General features: G+C 42.2%; 1 protein-coding gene across 1 annotated transcript; it reads right to left on the bottom strand.

Moving 5' to 3' along the window:
• Positions 1-2,046: 2,046 nt before the first annotated feature.
• Positions 2,047-21,293, bottom strand: LOC115153288 (kinesin-like protein KIF11). The gene is made up of 23 exons (XM_029698576.1): positions 21,159-21,293; positions 20,814-20,924; positions 19,132-19,264; positions 18,929-19,026; positions 15,503-15,581; positions 15,228-15,413; positions 14,952-15,076; positions 14,767-14,857; positions 14,379-14,621; positions 14,179-14,274; positions 13,972-14,060; positions 13,759-13,846; positions 13,460-13,648; positions 13,097-13,304; positions 12,832-13,004; positions 12,563-12,688; positions 12,307-12,465; positions 11,901-12,040; positions 10,359-10,632; positions 4,839-5,061; positions 4,569-4,726; positions 2,458-2,568; positions 2,047-2,358 (listed from the first exon to the last, which is right to left on the bottom strand). The coding sequence occupies exons 2-23, from the start codon at positions 20,888-20,890 to the stop codon at positions 2,245-2,247; spliced, it is 3,180 nt and encodes a 1,059-aa protein (XP_029554436.1). The 5' UTR covers positions 20,891-20,924; positions 21,159-21,293; the 3' UTR covers positions 2,047-2,244.
• Between the last annotated feature and the right edge of the window lie 911 nt (positions 21,294-22,204).

Here is a 22,204-nt window from a genome sequence, read left to right as displayed (position 1 = left end):
TCAAGAGTGTTCAGGACCTCAGACTGAGGCAAAGGTTCACCTTCCAACAGGACAATGACCCTAAGCACACAGCCAAGACAAGGCAGGAGTGGCTTTGGGACAAGTCTCTGAATGTCCTTGAGTGGCACAGCCACAGACCGGACTTGAACCCGATCGTACATCTCTGGAGAGACCTGAAAAACAGGAAACAGCAGAGAGAACACGCCTATCCACATCGACGGGACCACATTTGAGAAGGTGAAAAGCTTTAACGTTCCTTGGCGTACACGTCACCGACAATCTGAAATGGTCCACCCACAGACAGTGTGGTGAAAAAGGCGCAACAGCGTCTCTTCAACCTCAGGAGGCTCACAAACTTTTACAGATGCACAATTGAGAGCATCCTGTCGGGCTGTATCACCGCCTGGTACGGCAACTGCACCGCCCGCAACCGCAGAGCTCTCCAGAGGGTGGTGCGGTCTGCCCAACACATCACCGGAGATACACTGCCTGCACTCCAGGACACCTACAGCACCAGATGTCACAGGCAGGCCAAAAAGATCAAGGACATCAACCACCCGAGCCACGGCCTGTTCACCCGCTACCATCCAGAAGGCAAGGTCAGTACAGGTACATCAAAGCTTGGGTTGAGAGACTAAAAAACTGCTGTTAAATAGCCATCACTAGCCGACTATCACCCGGTTACGCAACCCTGCACCTTAGAGGCTGCTGCCCTATATACATTGATATGGAATTACTGGTCACTTTAATAATGGAACACTAGTCACTAATGTTTACATACTGCTTTACTCATTTCATATGTATCTACTGTATTTTGGTCAATGCCTCTGACATTGCTTGTCCTAATACTCATTTCTTAACTCCATTCTTTTACTTTAGATTTGTGTATTGTTAGATATTACTGCACTTTTGGAGCTAGGAACACAAGCATTTCACTACACCTGCAATAACATCTGCTAAATATGTAATATTTTGCAAAAATGTCTACAATTTTTTTTTTTGCTTTGTCATTATGGGGTCTTGTGTGTAGATTATTGGGGGGGAAAACGATTTAACCAAAGTAACAAAATGTGGACAAAGTGGTGGGAATACTTTCCCAACGCACTGTAGTGTCACCCAAGAAAGCATCCGAGTGAGCGAAACAGAGCCCCACTATAGCCCATCTGATGCTGTCTGGCCAGAAATATACTGAACAAAAATATAAAACAAGTAAAGTTCTGGTCCCATGTTTCATGAGCGGAAATAAAAAAATAAAAATCCCAGAAATGTTCAACACGCACAATTGTATTTAGTAGTCAATAATATACTGTAGATATTGCCTCCTAATATTGTACAATCAGTGTGTCACTTCACATGCCTGGGATGTTATTTGAATTCAAGACCAGATTGATCTCAATTTGTCAGTGTCAAAGCAGCCAGTCATATTTGTGTGTTTAAAAAAGATTCAGCTAATGTCTATCATGTCAATGATGTAGAAACAAAATATGCCTACAAAGAAATGCTAGTTTGTTAACACCACCTGCTTTAAGTCGCAAGCGTAACAGTTACTCAATAAGATTTAATTGCATATTCCTATTCAAATTATTGGCATGCAGTTTGACATTTCAACGGTAAAACGTGAAGAATTATCGAGACAAGGTGTGGGCATACAGGTAGATGTTGCAGTTGGAGGTTGCATTTTAAGCACTTAGTCTAGAATTAAGCAAGGCACAAGGGGTTGTGGTATATGGCTAATATACCACAGCTAAGGGCTGTTCTAAGGCACAACCCAACACGGTGTGCCAGTTTATAATAGCAATAAGGCACCTCCGATGTTTGTGGTATAATGCCAATATACCAAGGCTAAGGGGTGTGTCCAGGCACGCCACTTTGCGTCGTACATATGAACAGTCCTTAGCCGTGGTATATTAGCCATATACCACACCTCCTCGGGCCTTATTGCTTAAATATAGAAATGTTACATTTATTCTTCCAATTATGGGCTTGTGGTGCAGTCCACTAAGTGAAAGTAAGAAAGTGTTGTATATTTCAATCAGAGGACGCTGACATCTTTAAAAATATGTTTAATACAGACAAAAGAACAGTTAAAAAAAAAAAAATTCTAGCTCATTCATGTCAGTCAATCCTTTTAAGACCGCATAATAGGAAGAAAAAAAGCATTACCAACATAGAACAGTAAAAACAGACTCAAAGACAGGTAAAATATTAAATAGTTAAGAATTGTAAAAGGAAAGTCACATTCTACTAGTTCTGAGACCTGAGTGGTAATTTGGACCCGAGTGGTATATCGTGAGTTTCATTTTCTGCCATCTTGGAGCGATTGAGGGGTTTGTTTTCCTTCTTGCCTGCCTTCTTTTGCTGAAAGGAGAAAACATTGCAATCAAACAAAGCTATAGCTGGGGCTAGGAGCGAGAGATGAAACAGTACATTAACAAAGAAACACTGGGGTAATCTTACCTTGAAGAACGGCACTCTTCCATTCTCGTAGCACATGAGGTTTTCATCGATGTAAGATGGCTCAGTGACATAGCTGTCGTTGTAGCCGCTCAACTCGTCCTCCAGAGAGTCCTATGGCAACAGATGTCATAACATCTATTCTGTACACTGAACTTCACCCTTTCCAATGTCATTATTGCCTGTTACATGCTGAATAGTCAAGATCAGTCAGCATTCATAGTCAGTGTATACAGTAGAGGTTGACCGATAACTTGAAAATCGGCCCTAAGTATTCATAGCAATCGGTAATCGGCATTTTTTGGACGGCGATTATATTGCAATCCACGAGGAGACTGCGTCGCAGGCTGACCACCTGTTACGTGAGTGCAGACAGCAAGGAGCCATGGTAAGTTGCTAGCTAGCAAACTTTTTTTTTTTTTTTTTTAAAGAGGCTTAACATAGTCACTAGTTAACTACACATGGTTGATGATATTACCAGTTTAAATAACTTGTCCTGCGTTGCATATAATCAATGTGGTGCCTGAAATTGTGTCACTTCTCTTGCGTTCAGTGAAAGCAAAGTCAGGGTATATGCATCAGTTTGGGTCGCCTGGCTCGTTGCGAACTGTGTGAAGAATATTTCTTCCTAACAAAAACCGTAATTAATTTGCCAGACTTTTACATAATTGTGACATAACATTGAAGGTTGTGCAATGCCACAGCAATATTTAGACTTAGGGTTGCCACCCGTTCGATAAAATACGGAACGGTTCCGTATTTCACTGAAAGAATAAACGTTTTCGAAATTATAGTTTCGGGATTTTACCATATTAATGTCAAGGCTCGTATGTGTGTTTATTATAATTAAGTCTATGATTTGATATAGCAGTCTGACTGAGTGGTGGTAGGCAGCTGCAAGCTCGTAAAGCATTCATTCAAACAGCACTTTCCTGCGTTTGCCAGCAGCTCTTCGCCATACTTGAAGCACAGCACTGTTTATGACTTCAAGCCTATCAACTCCCGAGATTAGGCTAGCAATACATTACATTTAAGTCATTTAGCAGACGCTCTTATCCAGAGCGACTTACAAATTGGTGCATTCACCTTATGATATCCAGTGGAACAACCACTTTACAATAGTGCATCTAAATTTAAGGGGGGGGGGTTAGAAGGATTACTTTATGCTATCCTAGGTATTCCTTAAAGAGGTGGGGTTTCAGGTGTCTCCGGAAGGTGGTGATTGACTCCGCTGTCCTGGCGTCGTGAGGGAGCTTGTTCCACCATTGGGGTGCCAGAGCAGCAAACAGTTTTGACTGGGCTGAGCGGGAACTGTGCTTCCTCAGAGGTAGGGAGGCGAGCAGGCCAGAGGTGGATGAACGCAGTGCCCTTGTTTGGGTGTAGGGCCTGATCAGAGTCTGTAGGTACGGAGGTGCCGTTCCCCTCACAGCTCCGTAGGCAAGCACCATGGTCTTGTAGCGGATGCGAGCTTCAACTGGAAGCCAGTGGAGAGAGCGGAGGAGCAGGGTGACGTGAGAGAACTTGGGAAGGTTGAACACCAGACGGGCTGCGGCGTTCTGGATGAGTTGTAGGGGTTTAATGGCACAGGCAGGGAGCCCAATACTATAGTGCCTATAAGAACATCCAATAGTCAAAGGTGTATGAAATACAAATGGCAGAGAGAAATAGTCCTATAATAACTACAACCTAAAACTTCTTAACTGGGAATATTGACGACTCATGTTAAAAGGAACCACCAGCTTTCATATGTTCTGAGCAAGGAACTTAAACGTTACCTGTTTTACATGGCACATATTGCAATTTTACTTTCTTTTCGCATTAAAACATGTTTATTTATTTGAGACTAAATAGATTTTATTTATGTATTATATTAAGTTAAAATAAAAAAAGTGTTCCTTGTTTATTCAGTATTGTTGTAATTGTCATTATTACAAATATATCTAAAAATAGGCATCGACTTTTTTTGGTACTCTAATAAAAATCTGTATTGGTGTTAAAAAAAATTATTTAAAAAAAAGAATCAGTCGACCTCTAGTACACAGTTCCCTTAATGTAATCATGACACTAATCTGCGATACTGCCCCAAACAGGTAAAATTGGGATCTAATGTGTACCTGATCGACCTGCTTCTCCTCCTCTACTGTGTCACACTGGAACAGGGCTGCCTGCAGCTCCTCCTGCTGGTGGCGGAAGCTGTCCAGCAGTTCAGCTCTGCTCTTCGACTTGGCCAGAAGACATGGGTACACAAACTCTCTCCTCTGAGGAGTTGTACCTGCCAGAAAAAAAAAAAAAAAAAAAAAGGTCAGTGACTCAGACTATACATGTAGAAGAAAAAAAAAGCCAATTTAACATTTTAAATGGCATTACATCCTTGTCAGGCTCACCAGTTGGGACATCCTGTTTGAGCTGCTCGCTGAGGAAGCTGTGGACACTGACCACGCCATCGTCCATGTGGGCCTTGAGTTCTATGTGGTGGTTTTCCAGAGTGTTCTGGTCCAGTGACGTCTGCTCCTTCAAGTCCCCCAGACCCTCCTCCACCAGCCCTTGCTGCTGCTTCAGTTGACCACTCACCTCCTGGACCCGCTCCTCACAGCTCTGCTCCACCCTCTGATTCACACCACAGAGAAACACCGGTCAGTTATGATGAATACCGACATGTAATGAGCTGCTCAGGGATTTCGAAGCTAACCATTTTTGTAAAACTGAACAGACTACTAATATTTTCCAGCACTGAGCAAATTTCAGTTCTGCTCAGCGCAAACTTGAACCTTGTGAAATTTCTGTGCAACTTCCGGCACGTGTTTACTGTGAACAGAGGCTGACCCCACTAATTTACTGTTTCAGTGGCCAAATAGCCTACTGTGACTATTTGATCATAAATGTACAACTACCAGAGTGACTTTTCCCCCCCCTCCTTAAAAAAAAAAAAAATGCATAAGGTCAAATTTTAACATGGAAATTGGTTATATCATTCAGCCTACAGTAGCAGCCAATGTCTGGTGTTTAATGTAGGCCTACATTCCATGAGACTTTTCCTTCAGGCAAGGTGGTGACTGAACATTGTTGTGTTTGATACAAGAAACCAAAAAAAAAAAAAAAAAGGCATAATTATTCCCATATCATTATTAAAGAGAATCAGACAAGTTATGCTACTCTGTGCCTATTGGCTACTAAGCTTATTCAGACTTGTCTCAAAATACAACACTGCCCCTTAAGACAAAGAAAAGCTCTTTACCTGGCACGCTTTTCAAAGATGGTCAGAGAGGTGACCAAGAACCCACTGGTCACTGACAGAGCTCTATAGGTCCTCTGTGGAAATGGGAGACACTTCCAGAAGGACAACCATCTCTGCAGCACTCCACCAATCAGGCCTTTATGGAAGAGTGACCAGACAGAAGCCACTCCTCAGTAAAAAGGCACACGACAGCCCGCTTGGAATTTGCCAAAAGTCAAACATTCAGACCATAAAAACAAAATTATCTGGTCTGATGAGCCCAAGATCGAATGCCAAGCTTCATATCTGGAGGAAACATGGCACTATCTACACAGTGAAGCATAGTGGTGGCAGCATCATCCTGTGGGGATGTGTTTCAGCGGCAGGGTCTGAGAGACTAGTCAGAACCAAGGCAAAGATGACCGGAGCAAAGTACAGAGAGATCGTTGATGAAAACCTGCTCCAGAGCTCTCAGGACCTCAGACTGGGGCGAAGGTTCACCTTCCAACAGGACAACGACCCTGGGCACATAGCCAAGAAGGCAGGAGTGGCTTCGGGACAAGTCTCTGAATGTCCTTGAGTGGCCCAGCTTGAGACATATTTCAGTTTTTTTGGCTTTGTCATTATGGAACAGTGTGTGTAGATTGATTTCAATTGTTTTAGTACTCAATTTTAGAATAAGGCTGTTACGTAAGAAAAAAATATGGAAAAAGTCAAGGGGTCTGAATACTTTCCAAATGCACTGTATGCATGTACACACACACACACAGTACAGGTCAAAAGTAGACACCTACTTATTCTAGGGTTTCTTTTTTCCTGTATTGTAGAATAGTGAAGACATTAAATCTAAGAAACATACGGAATCATGTAGTAACCAACAGTATTAAATCAAATAACTGAGTTACACGAGGTAGTCACCTGGAATGCATTTCAATTAACAGGTGTGCCTTGTTAAAAGTTAATTTGTGGAATTTCTTAACATCTTAATGTGTTTGAGAAAATCAGTTGTGTTGTGACAAGGTAGAGGTGTTATACAGAAGATAGCCCTATTTGGTAAAAGACCAAGTCCATATTATGGGAAGAACAGCTCAAATAAGCAAAGAGAAACGATAGTCCATCATTACTTTAAGACATGAATGGTTTTTGCGACTGCACTTTCAAATGACTTAATTTCCCAGATTGACTGACCTTCAAGCGCTATGATGAAACGGGCTCTCATGAGGACCGCCACAGGAAAGGAAGACCCAGAGTTACCTCTGCTGCAGAGGATCAGTTCATTAGAGTTAACTGCACCTCAGATTGCAGCCCAAATAAATGCGTCAGAGTTGAAGTAACAGACACATCAACAGTTCAGAGGAGATGGCATGAATTAGACCTCCATGGTCAAATTGCTGCAAAGAAACCACTATTAAAAAGGACACCAATAATAAAGAGACTTGCTTGGGCCAAGAAACACGAACAATGGACATTAGACTGGTGGAAATTTGTCCTTTTGTCTGACGAGTAAATTTTTGGTTCCTACTCTGCGTCTCAAAGACGCAGAGTAGGTGAGCAGATGATCTCTGCATGTATGGTTCCCACCGTGAAGCAAGGAAGAAGAGGTGTAATGGTGCTTTACTGGTGACACGGTCAGTGATTTATTTAGAATTCAAGGCACACTTGAGCATGATAGCTAACAGCATTCTGCAGCGATACACCATCCCATCTGGTTTGCGCTTAGTGGCACTAACAGGACAATGACCCAACACACCTCCAGGCTGTGTAAGGGCTATTTGACCAAGAAAGAGTGATGAGTGCTGCTTCAGATGACCTGGCCTCCACAAATCACCAAGCTCAACCCAATTGAGATGATTTTGGATGAGTTGGACTGCAGAGTGAAAGAAAAGCAGCCAACAAGCTCTCAGCATATGTGGGAACTCCTTCAAGACTGTTGGAAAAGCATTCCAGGTGGAGCTGGTTGAGAGAATTCCAAGAGTGCGCAAAGCTGTCATCAAGGCAAAGGGTGGCTACTTTGAAGAATCTAAAATATATTTAGATTTGTTTAACACTTTTGTTATTACATGATTCCATTAGTTATTTCATAGTTGATGTCTTCACTATTATTCTACAATGTAGAAAATAGTAAAAATAAAGAAAAGCCCTTTTAATGAGTAGGTGTCAAAACTTTTGAATGGTACTAATAAACAAACATTGGGCTCCAAAATTACTGGCACCCCCGACTGGCAATGCACAAACAATACTTAAAATATAAACAATATAATTAGAGATAAACTCAAAATACAATCACATGAGAAATACTGTACTTTATTAATGTTTCAATGGAACCCACCAAAATCATACAATTTATTTAATACAAAATACATTTCACCAAAATCAAGGTTTCATAATTATTGGCACTCCTCATTTAGTACTTAATGCAACCACCTCTGGCAAGGATAACAGCAAGGAGTCTCTTCCTGTAATGTTTGACAAGGTTAAGGAACACATTTGGAGGGTTTTGGACCATTCCTCTATGCAGATCCTTTCAAGATTCCTCACATGCTTGGGTTTGCACTTATCAACTGCCCTCTTCAACTCAGCCCACAGGTTTTCGATTGGATTGAGGTCCGGCGACTGAGACGGCCATGGCAGAACATTGGTTTTGTTGTAACAGAACCATTTCTGTGTGGATCTTGAGGTATGTTTTGGGTCATTGTCTTGTTGGAAAGTCCACATACGGCCAAGTCCCAGCCTTCTGGCAGAGGCAACCAGATTGTCAGCCAAAATTGCCTGGTACTTGGTGGAATTCATTATGCCAATCAATCTTAACCAGTGCCTCTGGACCTGTGGAATTAAAACAGCCCCAAAACATCACTGACCAACCACCATATTTCACCGTGAGTATGAGGTGCCTCTCCTTGTATGCATCTCTGTTTTGACGCCAAACATGCCGATGCTGTATCTGACCAAAACGTAAAATGTTGGTCTCATCTGACCAGAGCACCTTCTTCCAGTCATAATTGAAATGACGTTTGGCAAACTCCAAGCGCTTGTGTCTGTGTCTTGGGGTCATTAAGGGCTTTCTTCTGGAAACCCTTCAAAAGCCTGTGGTTGTGGCGTCTGATGGTGCTTTTTTAAACCTGGTGACCCCAAGACGCCACCAAGGCCTGCAATTCTTTCACAGTGATTCTGGGGGTTTTGTTGCTTCTCTCACGATCCTCCTCCCTATCCTGGGGGGCAAAATGCATTTGCGTCCACTACCCGTGAGGTTTAACAGTTCCATATCTTTTGAATTTTTTAATAATTGCCCTGACAGTGCTCAGTGGTATATTCAATCGTTTGTGGATCTTCTTGTAGCCATTAACAGATTTATGAAGGTCTACGACCATCTGTCTCTTTTGAACTGCCAGTTCTTTTGTTTTCTTCATGGTGTTGGATGACAAAAAGATATTGCATGTGTGTTACTTCATTTTTATACCCTAGTTAAAAAGGAAGTGATATAATGGCTCAAAATAGTTCCTTAACACTTAGATAAACTTAAATAAGTGGAATTGAATTCCTTGTTTAATTTTGGTAGATGTTATTTACAATAATATTTAAGGGTGCCATTAATTGCGAAACCTTGATTTGGAAGACACTGATTTTTAATTAAATCAATAAATGATTATTAATGTTTCAATGGAACCCAACAAAGTACAGTATTTTTCAAATGTTGGTATTTTGAGTTTGTCTCTATAATTATATTGTTTATATTTGTTTAAGTATTGTTTGTGCATTGCCAGTCAGGGGTGCCAGTAATTTTGGAGCCCACTGTATGAATTTTATACATTCTCCTACATTTTCTTAGACAATTAAAAAGGCAAGAACTGTTTCCTCACTCCGCTGCTGCCTCCGCCACATTGTTCTCAACACTAATACGCTGGTTAACTTTGCTATTATGTATATAGCAACATAGGGAAAGGCGCCAATTCAACAGCACACTGAAGATTGTTTCAGAACCGCGGACAGCGACCGCTATCTAACTCGGGAGAATGTGCATGTTAAAAAATATTATTTATTAGTGGTACATAATAATTTTCACATAATATAACCATATACAATTTCAGGTATCACGTTTTAGAGTGACGACTGTGCCATCCGTGGCCTACGCAATGGTTTTGTCTACCGAAACAGGGGTGAATCAGACAGCTCGTGCACCATGAAAAAACATTTGCGATTGCTCGACGAAAGAAAACTTGATCGACCAACAGCCTATCGACCAGTCAACTAAATGGGTTCAGCCCTAATGAGGTCTGATAAAACAGTCTGATCATGTTGGTATCCAACATGCCATCAGACTGCTGAACACTTGAACTGGGCTGCAGACTCTACAAACCTTAGAGCACACATACAGTACATTCGTGACACACACATATTACTAATGATTGCTAAATACTGTACAATATAAAACAATCCCACCCCCCCAATCCCTGAAAATATTGGACTATAAATTGTGCCTTCCTGTATTATACTAAAACGTTTATTATATTCTAGAAAGCTATTTACTTTGTTTGTATTCTTATCTTTTATAATTTCGAACAACTGAAACTTCCAGGCCAAGAAAAATTGTCAAAATGGCAAAAATACATTTTAGTACTCCATTTCATAAAGTACCACCAAGTACCTGTTTGAGGTAAAACTGCACAATATTCTGTCTGAGTGTATAGTTTACCTGTAGCAGGGTCTGAGCAGAGGCGGCGTTCTCTCTCATCAGGGTGAGCTGAGCCTGGGAGTCAGTGCTGTCCTTGGTGGAGACACACCATTGCAGACTCTTCTCACACAGTTGGGTCAGAGAGCTGTGCAGGTGGCTGCAGTAGACGGAGCACTCCTCCACCGTATGCTGGGCCTTCTGGGCAGTCTGCTGGACCTCAGAGATAAGGCTGGCGGTGGTGGACTCTAGACACTCCTTTTGGGTTGCGGTCTGGTTCTCAGCTGCACTGCATCTCCTGGAAGACGGAATCAAATGAATTAGAGGCTATGCACTGGCAAACATCAAGTGAAAAGAGTAATATGCAGATTCAATGGACAAAGTCAACGACATGGTAGGGCTGACTCCAATTAGTCAACCAGTCGATTGTTTGGTCGTTAGGTTGTTGGTCGACCGAGATTGTGTGTTACTGCTTGACTAAAACACACGTCCAACTCCGTGAACTAATCCATTGGAGGCCAAGACTAAAAGCCAATTTATGTTTGATTCCGAAAATGTGGTTTGAGGCTCTATATGGAGAGATTGACGCAATTGCGGAGCCTCCAGAGGCATAGAGGCTAAATCAAGCTCTGTACTGCATCGCCATGCGCCTCCCAAATGTTGTAACAATTAGGGGGGGGGATCTGTACAGCTCCGCATTGACATGATTGGTTGACGGTAGGTGGGGGCGGTACATCCTGTATAAACACAAACTCACTTCGAGAACAGCTGTGCATTGCGCCGTTAAGCGCAAGAATTATGAATGCCCTGACATCTGATGAGACCACATCACTGTAAATGGTGCATGGCCAATGCAGAGTCGGATTGAGCACGCACAATACACTTCTCTCCAGATTGCGCGCTCTCCCGCAGATTTGTGCACATTCATAACTTCATTGTTTGCATTTGATTGTTAGTATATATCAATACCTCATTACATATATCACCAGTAGTATATTTAAGCAATAGGGCCCGCGGAGGTGTGGTATATGGCCAATATACCACGGCTAAGAGCTGTTCGTATGCGCAACGCGGAGTGCCTGGACACAGCCCTTAGCCATTGTATATTGGCCATAGATCACGGACACATTATTTGCTGAGTGCACAACCTATGCTACAGTATTGGTTTATTTCATTCCATTTTACGAATTGTCAATTTTGTAGTCTTTTGTTTGGAGCTCTGCAGGCGATGTTGATTAAGGACATGCACGCATAGAAGTAGGCCTATAAGCTATCGTGAAAATGTAGGCACAAAAAAAATGGTTTATTTGGGGATATGATAGTATTTCTGATTGGCTTAACGCACCATCACTAATGACCTGTGGAGCTTCTCAAAGTAATGTTTTCACCTCAAACAGCAAGCAAACGGCAGCTGTTTTTTTTTATACATCCATAGAGAATTACAATAGTTAGACGACTTTCGGTCAACCACAAATTATTTCGAGTTGGGACAGCCCTACACCATGGACAGATATATCACGTCACATTAGGCCAACGGCCCAGTTAAGACAACCCAGTTGCACTTACGTTTGCAGGGTCTGCTGAAGGGACTGGACAGGAACCTGCAGGGCGTCGGAGGCACTCATCAGGCCGGCGTAGTTATTCTGGGTCTCCATGGCAAGGAGGTTGAGCTGGTTCTGCAGACACTGGATCACTTGGGTCATGCCCTGTAGGGGAGGTGATGTCAAAAGGTCAGATCAAAAAGCACACTTCTTGACCAAACAGCCTCAATAGTGAAGAGTTATTTTTTGTCAACATCCAGATGATGAACAGGGACTGGACCAATGGAATAAAAGCAGAGTAAACCTTGCAAGAGCAACCCTATTGTGCATCTCAAGGTGTATTACTTTGACATCTTGTTTTTTCAGATAATTGCAGAGTGTGATAAGAGAAGACACTTTATAGACCACTCCAAGTCGATCCCGGACCGTACCGTCTGATGCTCCTTGTCTGCTCTGCTGATCTGTTCCTTCAGGTTGTCGTGCTCAGTCTTTAGGGAGCCGAGACCTGCTGTGGCAGTCTCCCTCAGGGCAGCCAGGTCCTGGGCATGGCCACTGAAGAACGACGTCATCTCCACCTTCATTGACGCCATCTGGGAAAAAGGAAAGCATTCATTAAATTGTCTAACGCATGCATAGGCAAAGTATTTAGAGTATATTCAATGCATTATTTCAGCCAGCTTCACTTACCTTAGCTGCCAGGGCATGGTGGCTCCCCAGTGTCTTCTTCAGGCTGTCATTCATGGCCATGATGGCGCTGAAACCAGGCAACATCTGGGCCACCAGGACCTCCTCAAGCTCCAGCTTATGCTCCTCCTGTTAAAACAGGATCATATTTATCAAGAAATCTCTCACATCTCTTTATACAGATGTGTACAAAAATGAAAGAGACAGCAGAAAAAAAACGAAAAAAAAAAAACACCGGAAGAGAACAGACATGGCTTAATTTCTACCCTTACCAAAACCTGGTGCAGTGTGCTTTTGGCCTCCACACACAGAGTCTCCTGCTCCATCAACTTAGCCTGACACTTGGTCATGCCATCACTAAACAGGTTATTGATGCCGCAGAAGGACGCGGCTACAGTAGCCATGGCACCTTTGAACGCTTTGTCGTTGACTGTAAGAAGACCCTCTGAGGGAGCAAAAGAAACTCAATCAGACATTAATTCCTATGATGCGCTCATATCACTCTTGTAAACTACCGGTCCATTTCAAGCTGCTCACCAACTGAGGTTTTGTAGGAGTCCAGCATGCTCTGGTGCTTGTTGCGCTGGTCTTCCACAGAGTTCTGCATCTGGCTGAACATAGCATCCATGTGGTCGGTAAAACTAATCTGGATTTCAGAGTTGTGCTCCTCAACTTTCTTCTTCCTCTCTAGCTTAGCATGCAGGTCAGATAGGTCTTTGGTGCTCACATCAACAGTTGTCAGCAACTGGAGAAAAAAAAGGTTAATCATAAAAACAGAGTCATTTTAATATACAGTACATTCTCAAATGACATTTTAGTCATTTAGACTAAACTGTTAACCAGAGCAAATTACAGCAGTTACGGCCATTTTCATACTGGCCGTAACTTCGTCACTCTAACCTTGTCTGCAGCGGTGTACAGTTTCTCCTCAGTGGTGGCCAGCTCAGACACTATAAACGCCTCCTCAGTGAGCTTCTGCTTGGTCTCCTGCAGGTCCTTGTGAGTCTCCTCCAGCTTATGGTTCTTCTCCTCCAGATCATTGATGCACTGGTCCAGCTTATCCTTGCTATCCTCAAACAGCTCAAAGACCTGGGAAGGAGGGACGGTTACAATATTTTTGGATTAGTCGTGTGGAGTCGGTAGCCATTGTTCAGCCCATCCAAAACAGGAAGTAAAATGACATTTTTAAATATGCTTACTCTCTTCAGCTCCTCCTCCACTAATGCAATCTTCTCTGTGTATTCTGTTATATGCTCCTCTTGGGAAGATATCACACCTGCCATGCTCCTGTGGGGTGACAAATTAAAAACTCCTATACTTTCTCCTTTTGAAGTGATTACATTCCAATACAGATTTTAGTAAAAATGTTTGGTTCATGAACACAATATGTGTGTTGTACAATGGGCAATTACTCATAGTTCTCAGACGACAAATACACTCCATTCTTGTCACGAGTGGCAGCCAAATCCCGTTTTAGACGCTCAATTTCCTCTGTGTATTCCTGATAAAATACAATATTTTAGTCCAGACATTTTACCAAATAAGATATTCTTAAAAACATACATAAAGTAAACAGAGAATTCTCAATTTCAATTTAGAGTTTCAGTTCTTATATTTACCTTGATAAGAATTCTCTTTGTCAACTTCTGGTTCACCTCAGGCTTGTTCATGATGTTCTTGGCCCTGTTGGCATATTCCAGTGTGCTCAGAGTTTCCTGGGGATTTCATGAAATGAAAAGTTAGAGTATTGAAGTATTGATAAAAACTAGGCATCAATCTAGACACACGTGCCAAGAGACAATAAGACAGCCAGACACACCTCCAGGTTGATAGAGGCTGGGGAAACGGTGGCGATGATGGAGGTCTTGGTGCGGCCTCCCAGTGAGTCCTGGAGGATACGGGTGAGTTTGGACTCCCTGTAGGGCACGTGGGGCCTCTTCTCCACCAGTGCAGTGATCACCCTGCCCAGTGTCAGCAGAGACTGGTTGATGTTGCCAGCCTCGCGTGCCCGCTTGTCCACAGCCCCCGATCGGCCGATGTTCTCACTGCCAGCAAGGTCCACCTACAAGGTGAGGTCACGTTAGCGAGAATTCCTGATGAGCATCACAAGCAGGTGCACATACAGGACAAATGTGTGATTTTCTTTGTAAGTCACTGGTAGAGGATACATGACAATGATATTTGTAGGTAATACCGGTTAACCGTACCAAATTCAGTTTTCCAATCTTGACCAGTTCCTCTCCTTCAATGGTGATCTCCTTCATATGAATCGTGACAGAGAACACAGAGTGAGAGCGGCTGAAAAACAAAAAGGGGCAGATCAATATTAAACTATTCAAACACTATAACGCCTTGCTATGAGAAGTTTAGCTGGTTAGACATGCAGGTTTACCTGGAGTAGGCATTCATAAGAGTGGAGGCAGTTTTTCTCTTGGCAGATCCACGCTCCAGAATCTGGTAAACCTCATTTTTGTTGTGTACCGTGATCTCCTCCAGGCCCTTGATGATGACACCCCTCTGATGGACAGAAAGTACATTTAAACCTCATAACTAGGTTAAGAACACCCCATTGGTGGAATAGAAGGTTGTCTATGGAAACAGCAGTGACGTGTTGACACTTGTGGAATTCAACTAATTAGGAAGGTACATAAATGTGAGTGAGTACTACCTTATTACGTGGATCATCAAACAATTGAAGGCGTTCAGTGACATCGGGACAAGGACTCAGCAGGTCAAACAGCTCCTCATTGTAAATCTCCAGCAAGGAAACCTTGACAGAAAACTCTGTCCCATTCTCAGACAGCTTCTCAAATATCTGATGAAGTGTCCGGGGAATGATACCAGCAAGAGGGTCCTGAAAGAGTAGATTAAAATCACACATTAGTACACATAGAGGACAATAATAAACAGTCAACTGACAGATCTGACACAATTATGTTTTACCTCTTCCCATGTAAATTCTTCATTTGGAGATCTTTCTCCTTCCATTGTGAAGGTCTTTCCTGTTCCAGTTTGGCCATATCTACATGACAAAAACCATTTAATCAAAAATCTTTTATAAAAACAGACAGACAAGTCTTCAGTGGCCAATGTCAGCTTCTTTTTTGGGGGGGGGGGTGGCACTCAGTGAGGCAGCCACAGCGTTTGGTCCCTGCTCATGTTTTGGTTTGTAAAATTGTGGATTGCGCTGTACTCTGCCACTAAATGTCTATTGCTTGCTAGTGATGGGAATATATATATATATATAAGAATAAGGCTGTAACATAAAATGTGTGGAGTCGAGGTGTCTGTATACTTTCCGAATGCACTGTAACTGCCTTAATGTTGCTGGACTCTGCGAAGAGCCTTAAAAAATAAACATATTGCTCCCCATATGTCTGCTACAGTGGGACAAGAGCCATGAGAAAACAAGTTTAGATGAGTCATGGGAAAAAAGTATAATTATTTAACTATATCGCACCGTTTGGACACTGACGAAATGTTATTCTTACACCAGTTCTCAGTACTTTTATTTCCATGACTCATCAAAACTTGTTTTCTCATGGCTCGTCCCTCTGCAGACATATGGTGAGCAATATGTTTATTAAAGTATACAGAGACCTCAACTCCCCACATTTTGTTACGTTACAGCCATATTCTAAAATTGATTCAATATTATTTTCCCCTCAATCTACAAACAATACCCCAGAATGACAAAGCAAAATCAGGTTTAGAAATTTTTGCAAATGTATTAAAACTAAAAAACCTTATTTACATACAGTTGAAGTAGGAAGTTTACATACACTTAGGTTGGAGTCATTAAAACTCCATTTTCAACCACTGCACAAATTTCTTGTTAATTAACAAACTATAGTTTTGGCAAGTCGGTTAGGACATCTACTTTGTGCATGACACAAGTCCTTTTTCCAACAACTGTTTAAAGACACAGTGAAATAATCTGTCACAATTCCAATGGGTCAGAAGTTAACATACAGTAAATTGACTGTGCTTTAAACAGCTTGGAATATTCCAGAAAATGATGTCATGGCTTTAGAAGCTTCTGTTAGGCAAATTGACATCATTTGAGTCAATTGGAGAAGTACCTGTGGATGTATTTCAAGGCCTACCATGAAACTCAGTGCCTCTGCTTGACATCAGGGGGGGGGGGGATCTAAAGAAATCCACCAAGACCTCAGAAGAAATGTTGTAGAACTCCACAAGTCTGGTTCATCCTTGGGAGCAATTTCCAAATGCCTGAACGTACCACGTTTATCTGTACAAACAGTAGTACGCAAGTAGAAACACCATGGGACCATGCAGCCGTCATACCACTCAGGAAGAAGACATGTTCTGTCTCCTAGAGATGAATGCACTTTGGTGCGAAAAGTGCAAATAAATCCCAGAAGAACAGCAAAGGACTTTGTGAAGATGCTGGAGGAAACAGGTACAAAAGTATCTATATCCAGAGTAAAATGAGTCCTATATCGACATAACTTGAAAGGCCACTCAGCAAGGAAGAAGCAACTGCTCCAAAACCGCCATAAAAAAAGCCAGACTACGGTTTGCAACTGCACATGGGGACGAAGATCGCACTTTTTGGAGAAATGTCCTCTGGTCTGATGAAACAAGAATAGAACTGTTTGGCCATAATGACCATTGTTATGTTTGGAGGGAAAAGGGGGAGGCTTGCAAGCCGAAGGACACCAACCCAACTGTGAAGCGCGGGGGTGGCAGCATCATGTTGTGGGGGTGCTTTGCTGCAGGAGGGACTGGTGCACGTCACAAAATAGATGGCATCATGAGGGAGGAAATTTATGTGGATATATTGAAGCAATATCGCAAGACGTCAGTCAGGAAGTTAAAGCTTGGTCGCAAATGGGTCTTCCAAATGGACAATGACCCCAAGCATACTTCCAAAGTTGTGACAAAATGGCTTAAGGACAACAAAGTCAAGGTATTGGAGTGGCCATCATAAAGCCCTAACCTCAATCCTATAGAAAATTTGTGGGCAGAACTGAAAAACCATGTGCGAGCAAGAAGGCCTACAAACCTGACTCAGTTACACCAGCTCTGTCAGGAGGAATGGGCCAAAATTCACCCAACTTATTGTGGGAAGCTTGTGGAAGACTACCCGACACGTTTGACCCAAGTTAAACAATTTAAAGGCAATGCAACCAAATACTAATTGAGTATGTAAACTTCTGACCCACTGGGAATGTGGTGAAAGAAATAAAAGCTGAAATAAATCTCTACTATTATTGTGACATTTCACATTCTTAAAATAAAGTGGTGATCCTAACTGACCTGAGTCGGGGAATTTTTACTAGGATTAAATGTCAGGAATTGTGAAACTGAGTTTAAATGTATTCGGCTAAGGTATATGTAAACTTATGACTTCAACTAAGTATTCAGACCCTGTTTCCATTGATCATCCTTGAGATGTTTCTACAACTTGGGAGTCCACCTGTGGTAAATTCAATTGGACATGATTTGTAAAGGCACACACCTGTCTATATAAGGTCCCACAGTTGACAGTGCATGTCAGAGCAAAAACCAAGCCATGAGGTCAAAGGAATTGTCCGTAGAGCTCAGAGACAGGATTGTGTTAAGGCACAGATCTTGGGAAGGGTTCCATGTAGCCATGGCTCTGTAGTACTGCCTTGTTCCGAGCCAATTGTAATTTGTGGCACCTGACCACACGACTGGACAGTAGTCCAGGTGCGACAAAACTAGGGCCTGTAGGACCTGCCTTGATAGTGTTGAGGCAGAGCAGCGCTTTACAGACTTCTCTCCATCTTAGCTACTGTTGCATCAACATGTTTTGACCATGACAGTTCACAATCCAGGTTTACTCCAAGCAGTTTAGTAATCTCAAATTGCTCAATTTCCATATTGTTTACAAGATTTGCTTGAGGTTTAGTGAATGATTTGTACCAAACACAATGCTTTTGGTTTGAAAGATTAACTTATTTCCAACCATTCTGAAACAGACTGCAGCTCTGATAAGTGTTGAAGTAATTTCACTTGCTGTAGTAGTTGACGTGCTCAGTTTTGAGCCATCTGCATACATACACACATTGGCTTTACTGAAAGCCAGTGGCATGTCATTAGTAAAGAAAGAAAAAAGTAAAAGAGCCTAGACAGCTGCCCTGGGGAATTCCTGATTCTACCTGGATTACGTTGGAGAGGCTTCCATTAAAGAACACCCTTTGCTATAGTGTGGATAAAGAGTTACTTGTTGTTAGACAACATCAGATAGTATCATGAGGTCCCTGGCAATTCCCAGCCCTATGGCTTGCAGCACCATATCAGCAACTAAAATTCAGAGTATGAGTAAATATACTTGGCAAATAAAGGTGATTTTGATGTCACTTATTACCTAGTACTTACGCAAAAACTGTACAGTTGTATCCACTTATCACTTCATCCAAAATGGGACAGACAACACTCTTGTAGACGTCGATTTGCTTTGCGGCTGGACCGAAAACCTGAAGGTTTGATAACATGTAACTTAAATGTGCAACCTTAAGAATAGATGGCCTTCCAACCAAAGTAGATATTGGTATCAGTCCATTTTAGACAACATTAGTTACCATATCAAAAGTGTACATTTTCCTAGCTGCCTTGTCGCCAATTCCTCCCGTTCGCACATTGATCTCTTTTCTGTTTTCAACCGTATCAATGACTCCATGGGAGGCAGACTTGCGTTCCGCGTTGTTGAAGGGTCTGAAAAGGCAAAGGCAGAGAAGTTAGCGAGACATTAGTCAAGCCTAGATACAGTGCATTCGTAAAGTACGCAGACCCCTTGACTTTTCCCACATTTTAATATGTTACAGGCTTCCCCCTCAATCAAACACCCCATAATGACAAAGCAAAAAAGTTCAGACATTTTGCAAATGTTTATATATTTTTTACTGAAATATCACACTTACAAAAGTATTCTGACCCTTTACTCAGTACTTTGTTGAAGGACCTTTGGCAGCGATTACAGCCTCGAGTGTTCTTGGGTATGACGCTTACAAGCTTGACACATCTGTATTTGGGTAGTTTCTCCCATTCTTCTCTGCAGATCCTCTCTAGCTCTGTCAGGTTGAATGGGGAGCGTTGCTGCACAGCTATTTTCAGTTCTCTCCAGAGATGTTCGATCGGCTTCAAGTCCGGCTCTGGCTGGGCAACTCAAGGATATTGAGACTTGTCCTGAAGCCAATCCTGAGTTGTCTTGGCTGTGCTTAGGGTCGTTGTCCTGTTGGAAGGTGAACCTTTAACCCAGTCTGAGGTCCGCACACTGGAGCAAATTTTCATCAACGATCTCTGTACTTTGCTCCATTCATCTTTCCCTCAATCCTGACTAGTCTCCCTGCCACTGAAAAATATCCCCACAAAATGATGCTGCCACCACCATATTTCACTGTAGGGATGGTGCCAGGTTTCCTCCAGATATGACGCTTGGCATTCAGGCCAAAGAGTTGAATCTTGGTTTCATCAGACCAGAGAATCTGGTTTCTCATGGTCTAAGAGTCCTTTAGGTTCCTTTTGGCAAACTCCAAGTGGGCTGTCATGTGCCTTTTACTGAGAAGTGGTTTTCATCTGGCCACTGTACCATAAAGGCCTGATTGGTGGAGTGCTGCTGAGATTGTTGTCCTTCTGGAAGGTTCTACCATCTCCACAGATGAACTCAGTCAGAGAGGTGACCAAAACCTGATGGTCACGCTGACAAAGGCTGTTCTCCCCCGATTGCTCAGTTTGGCCATGCAGCCAGCTCTAGGATGAGTTCTTGGTTGTTACAAACTTCTTCCAATTAAGAATCATGGATGCCACGTCTTGGGGACCTTCAATACTGCAGACATTGAAAGTGCCTCGTCACAATCCTGTCCTGAGCTCTACGGACAATTTCTTTGACCTCATGGCTTGGTTTTTCCTCTGACATGCACTGTCAACTGTGGCACCTTATATAGACTGGTGTGTGCCTTTCCAAATCATGTACAATTGAATTTACCACAGGTGGACTCAAATCCAGTTGTAGAAAAATCTCAAGGATGATCAATGGAAACTGGATGCACCTGAGCTCAATTTCAAGTCTCAACAAAGGGTCTGAATACTTCCGTAAATAAGGTGTGTGTAGAATGATGTTTATATTTAAGCAATTTTAGAATAACACGCAAGGGGTGTGAATACTCTCCAAATGCACTGCATCTGGCAAGTGTTGCTGTGACACCATGTCCCAATGTTTGTATTTAAGTCACAACTGGTTTCATACAAGTCACGTTTAGCTTACCTGCATCTCACAACGACTTGAATATTTCTCCCCTTCTCATCCTTTTTGGCAACATTGAACAAGTTGTTCGAAGCCATGTTTGTAGAACACTCAAAATCCTGCAAACGTCAACTGTAACAAACGTTACCGTTTTTCAAATTGAAAAACGCAAATGTTGTATTAGTTAGAATAACAGTAACGTTATGTTAGCTAACTAGGCAGCTAGTTACCGTTAATTAACTAGCTATCTACTGTTGCTAACTAGCGATTACCACTTCAATATATTTTCTAACGTTAGCTAGCTAATAACATAACAACCGTTAGTTAGCTATGTTACATAGGCAACCAATCCAAATGTGTCATTACCAAATCTTTGTTCTCGGATTTCTCTCGAACAATTATCTTGTAGATCGCTAGCTAATTTTAACCAAATCAATTTGACTGCTGGCGCTCTTTCGTGCAGACTGTGTAGTATTTCAAACTTTAAATATTTTCATCCGAGTTCAGCCAATCGCTAAATCGGAATGTCTCAAACGCGATTTTATTGGCAGTCTGTGGTCACATGAAAAATGGAGGCGTGATGCGTCACGGGAACTAAGCTATAAATTGGGACACATGCTAAAATACACTGCATGACCAAAAGTATGTGGACATCTAATTCCAAAATCATGGGCATTAATATGGAGTTGGTCCCCCTTTGCTGCTTTACAACCCTTCACTATTCTGGGAAGGCGTTCTAATAGATGTTGGAACATTGCTTCGGGGACTTGCTTCCATTCAGCCACAAGCTTTAGTGAAGTCGGGCACTGTTGGGGGATTAGGCCTTGCTCGCAGTCGGTGTTCAAAATCATCCCAAACGTGTTCGATGTGGTAGAGGTGAGGGCTGTGTGCAGGCCACTCTCATGCCATATTCCTATTGCGAACGTTAGTTATTGCTATTCCATTACTTCAGTTCCATTTCTATAGTCTGGTGGCCAGTTAGTATATGAAGAGAAATATTTCCATTCTTATCATGGACTGGTAGAGTTGGGACACCAGGAGGGTGCAATAATGATCAAGTCGAACAGAAAAACGACAGTTCTCAGAATCTCCATACACGGACCTCTTGCTGCTGTCCTCTTAAATTTCACGAGAACAAAATTACTAGCTGATAACACAATTCCTGTTTGTATTTACATCATAATGTAGTGCTTAGTAGAAGTATATTGTTAAATTGTAACTAGGTTTTCCCCCAATGGTTCCTCTAGCAAGTGGAAATCAAGTCGTCTGCTGTAAAACTCGTTGCTGTGTGAGACGCCACATTTCGTTGTAGTGAACGGGAATATGACGTACCTTACAAAATCTGTATCCCTTCAAGACATGCCATTTTTTGGTGGGAGGAATTATCCTATTTTGGTTGGCATTTTGACTCA

This window comes from Salmo trutta, chromosome 18, assembly GCF_901001165.1.
Source record: "Salmo trutta chromosome 18, fSalTru1.1, whole genome shotgun sequence".
Taxonomy (NCBI): Eukaryota; Metazoa; Chordata; class Actinopteri; order Salmoniformes; family Salmonidae; genus Salmo; species Salmo trutta.
Note: the sequence above shows the minus strand (reverse complement) of the source record. Positions and strands in the feature narration are given on the sequence as shown.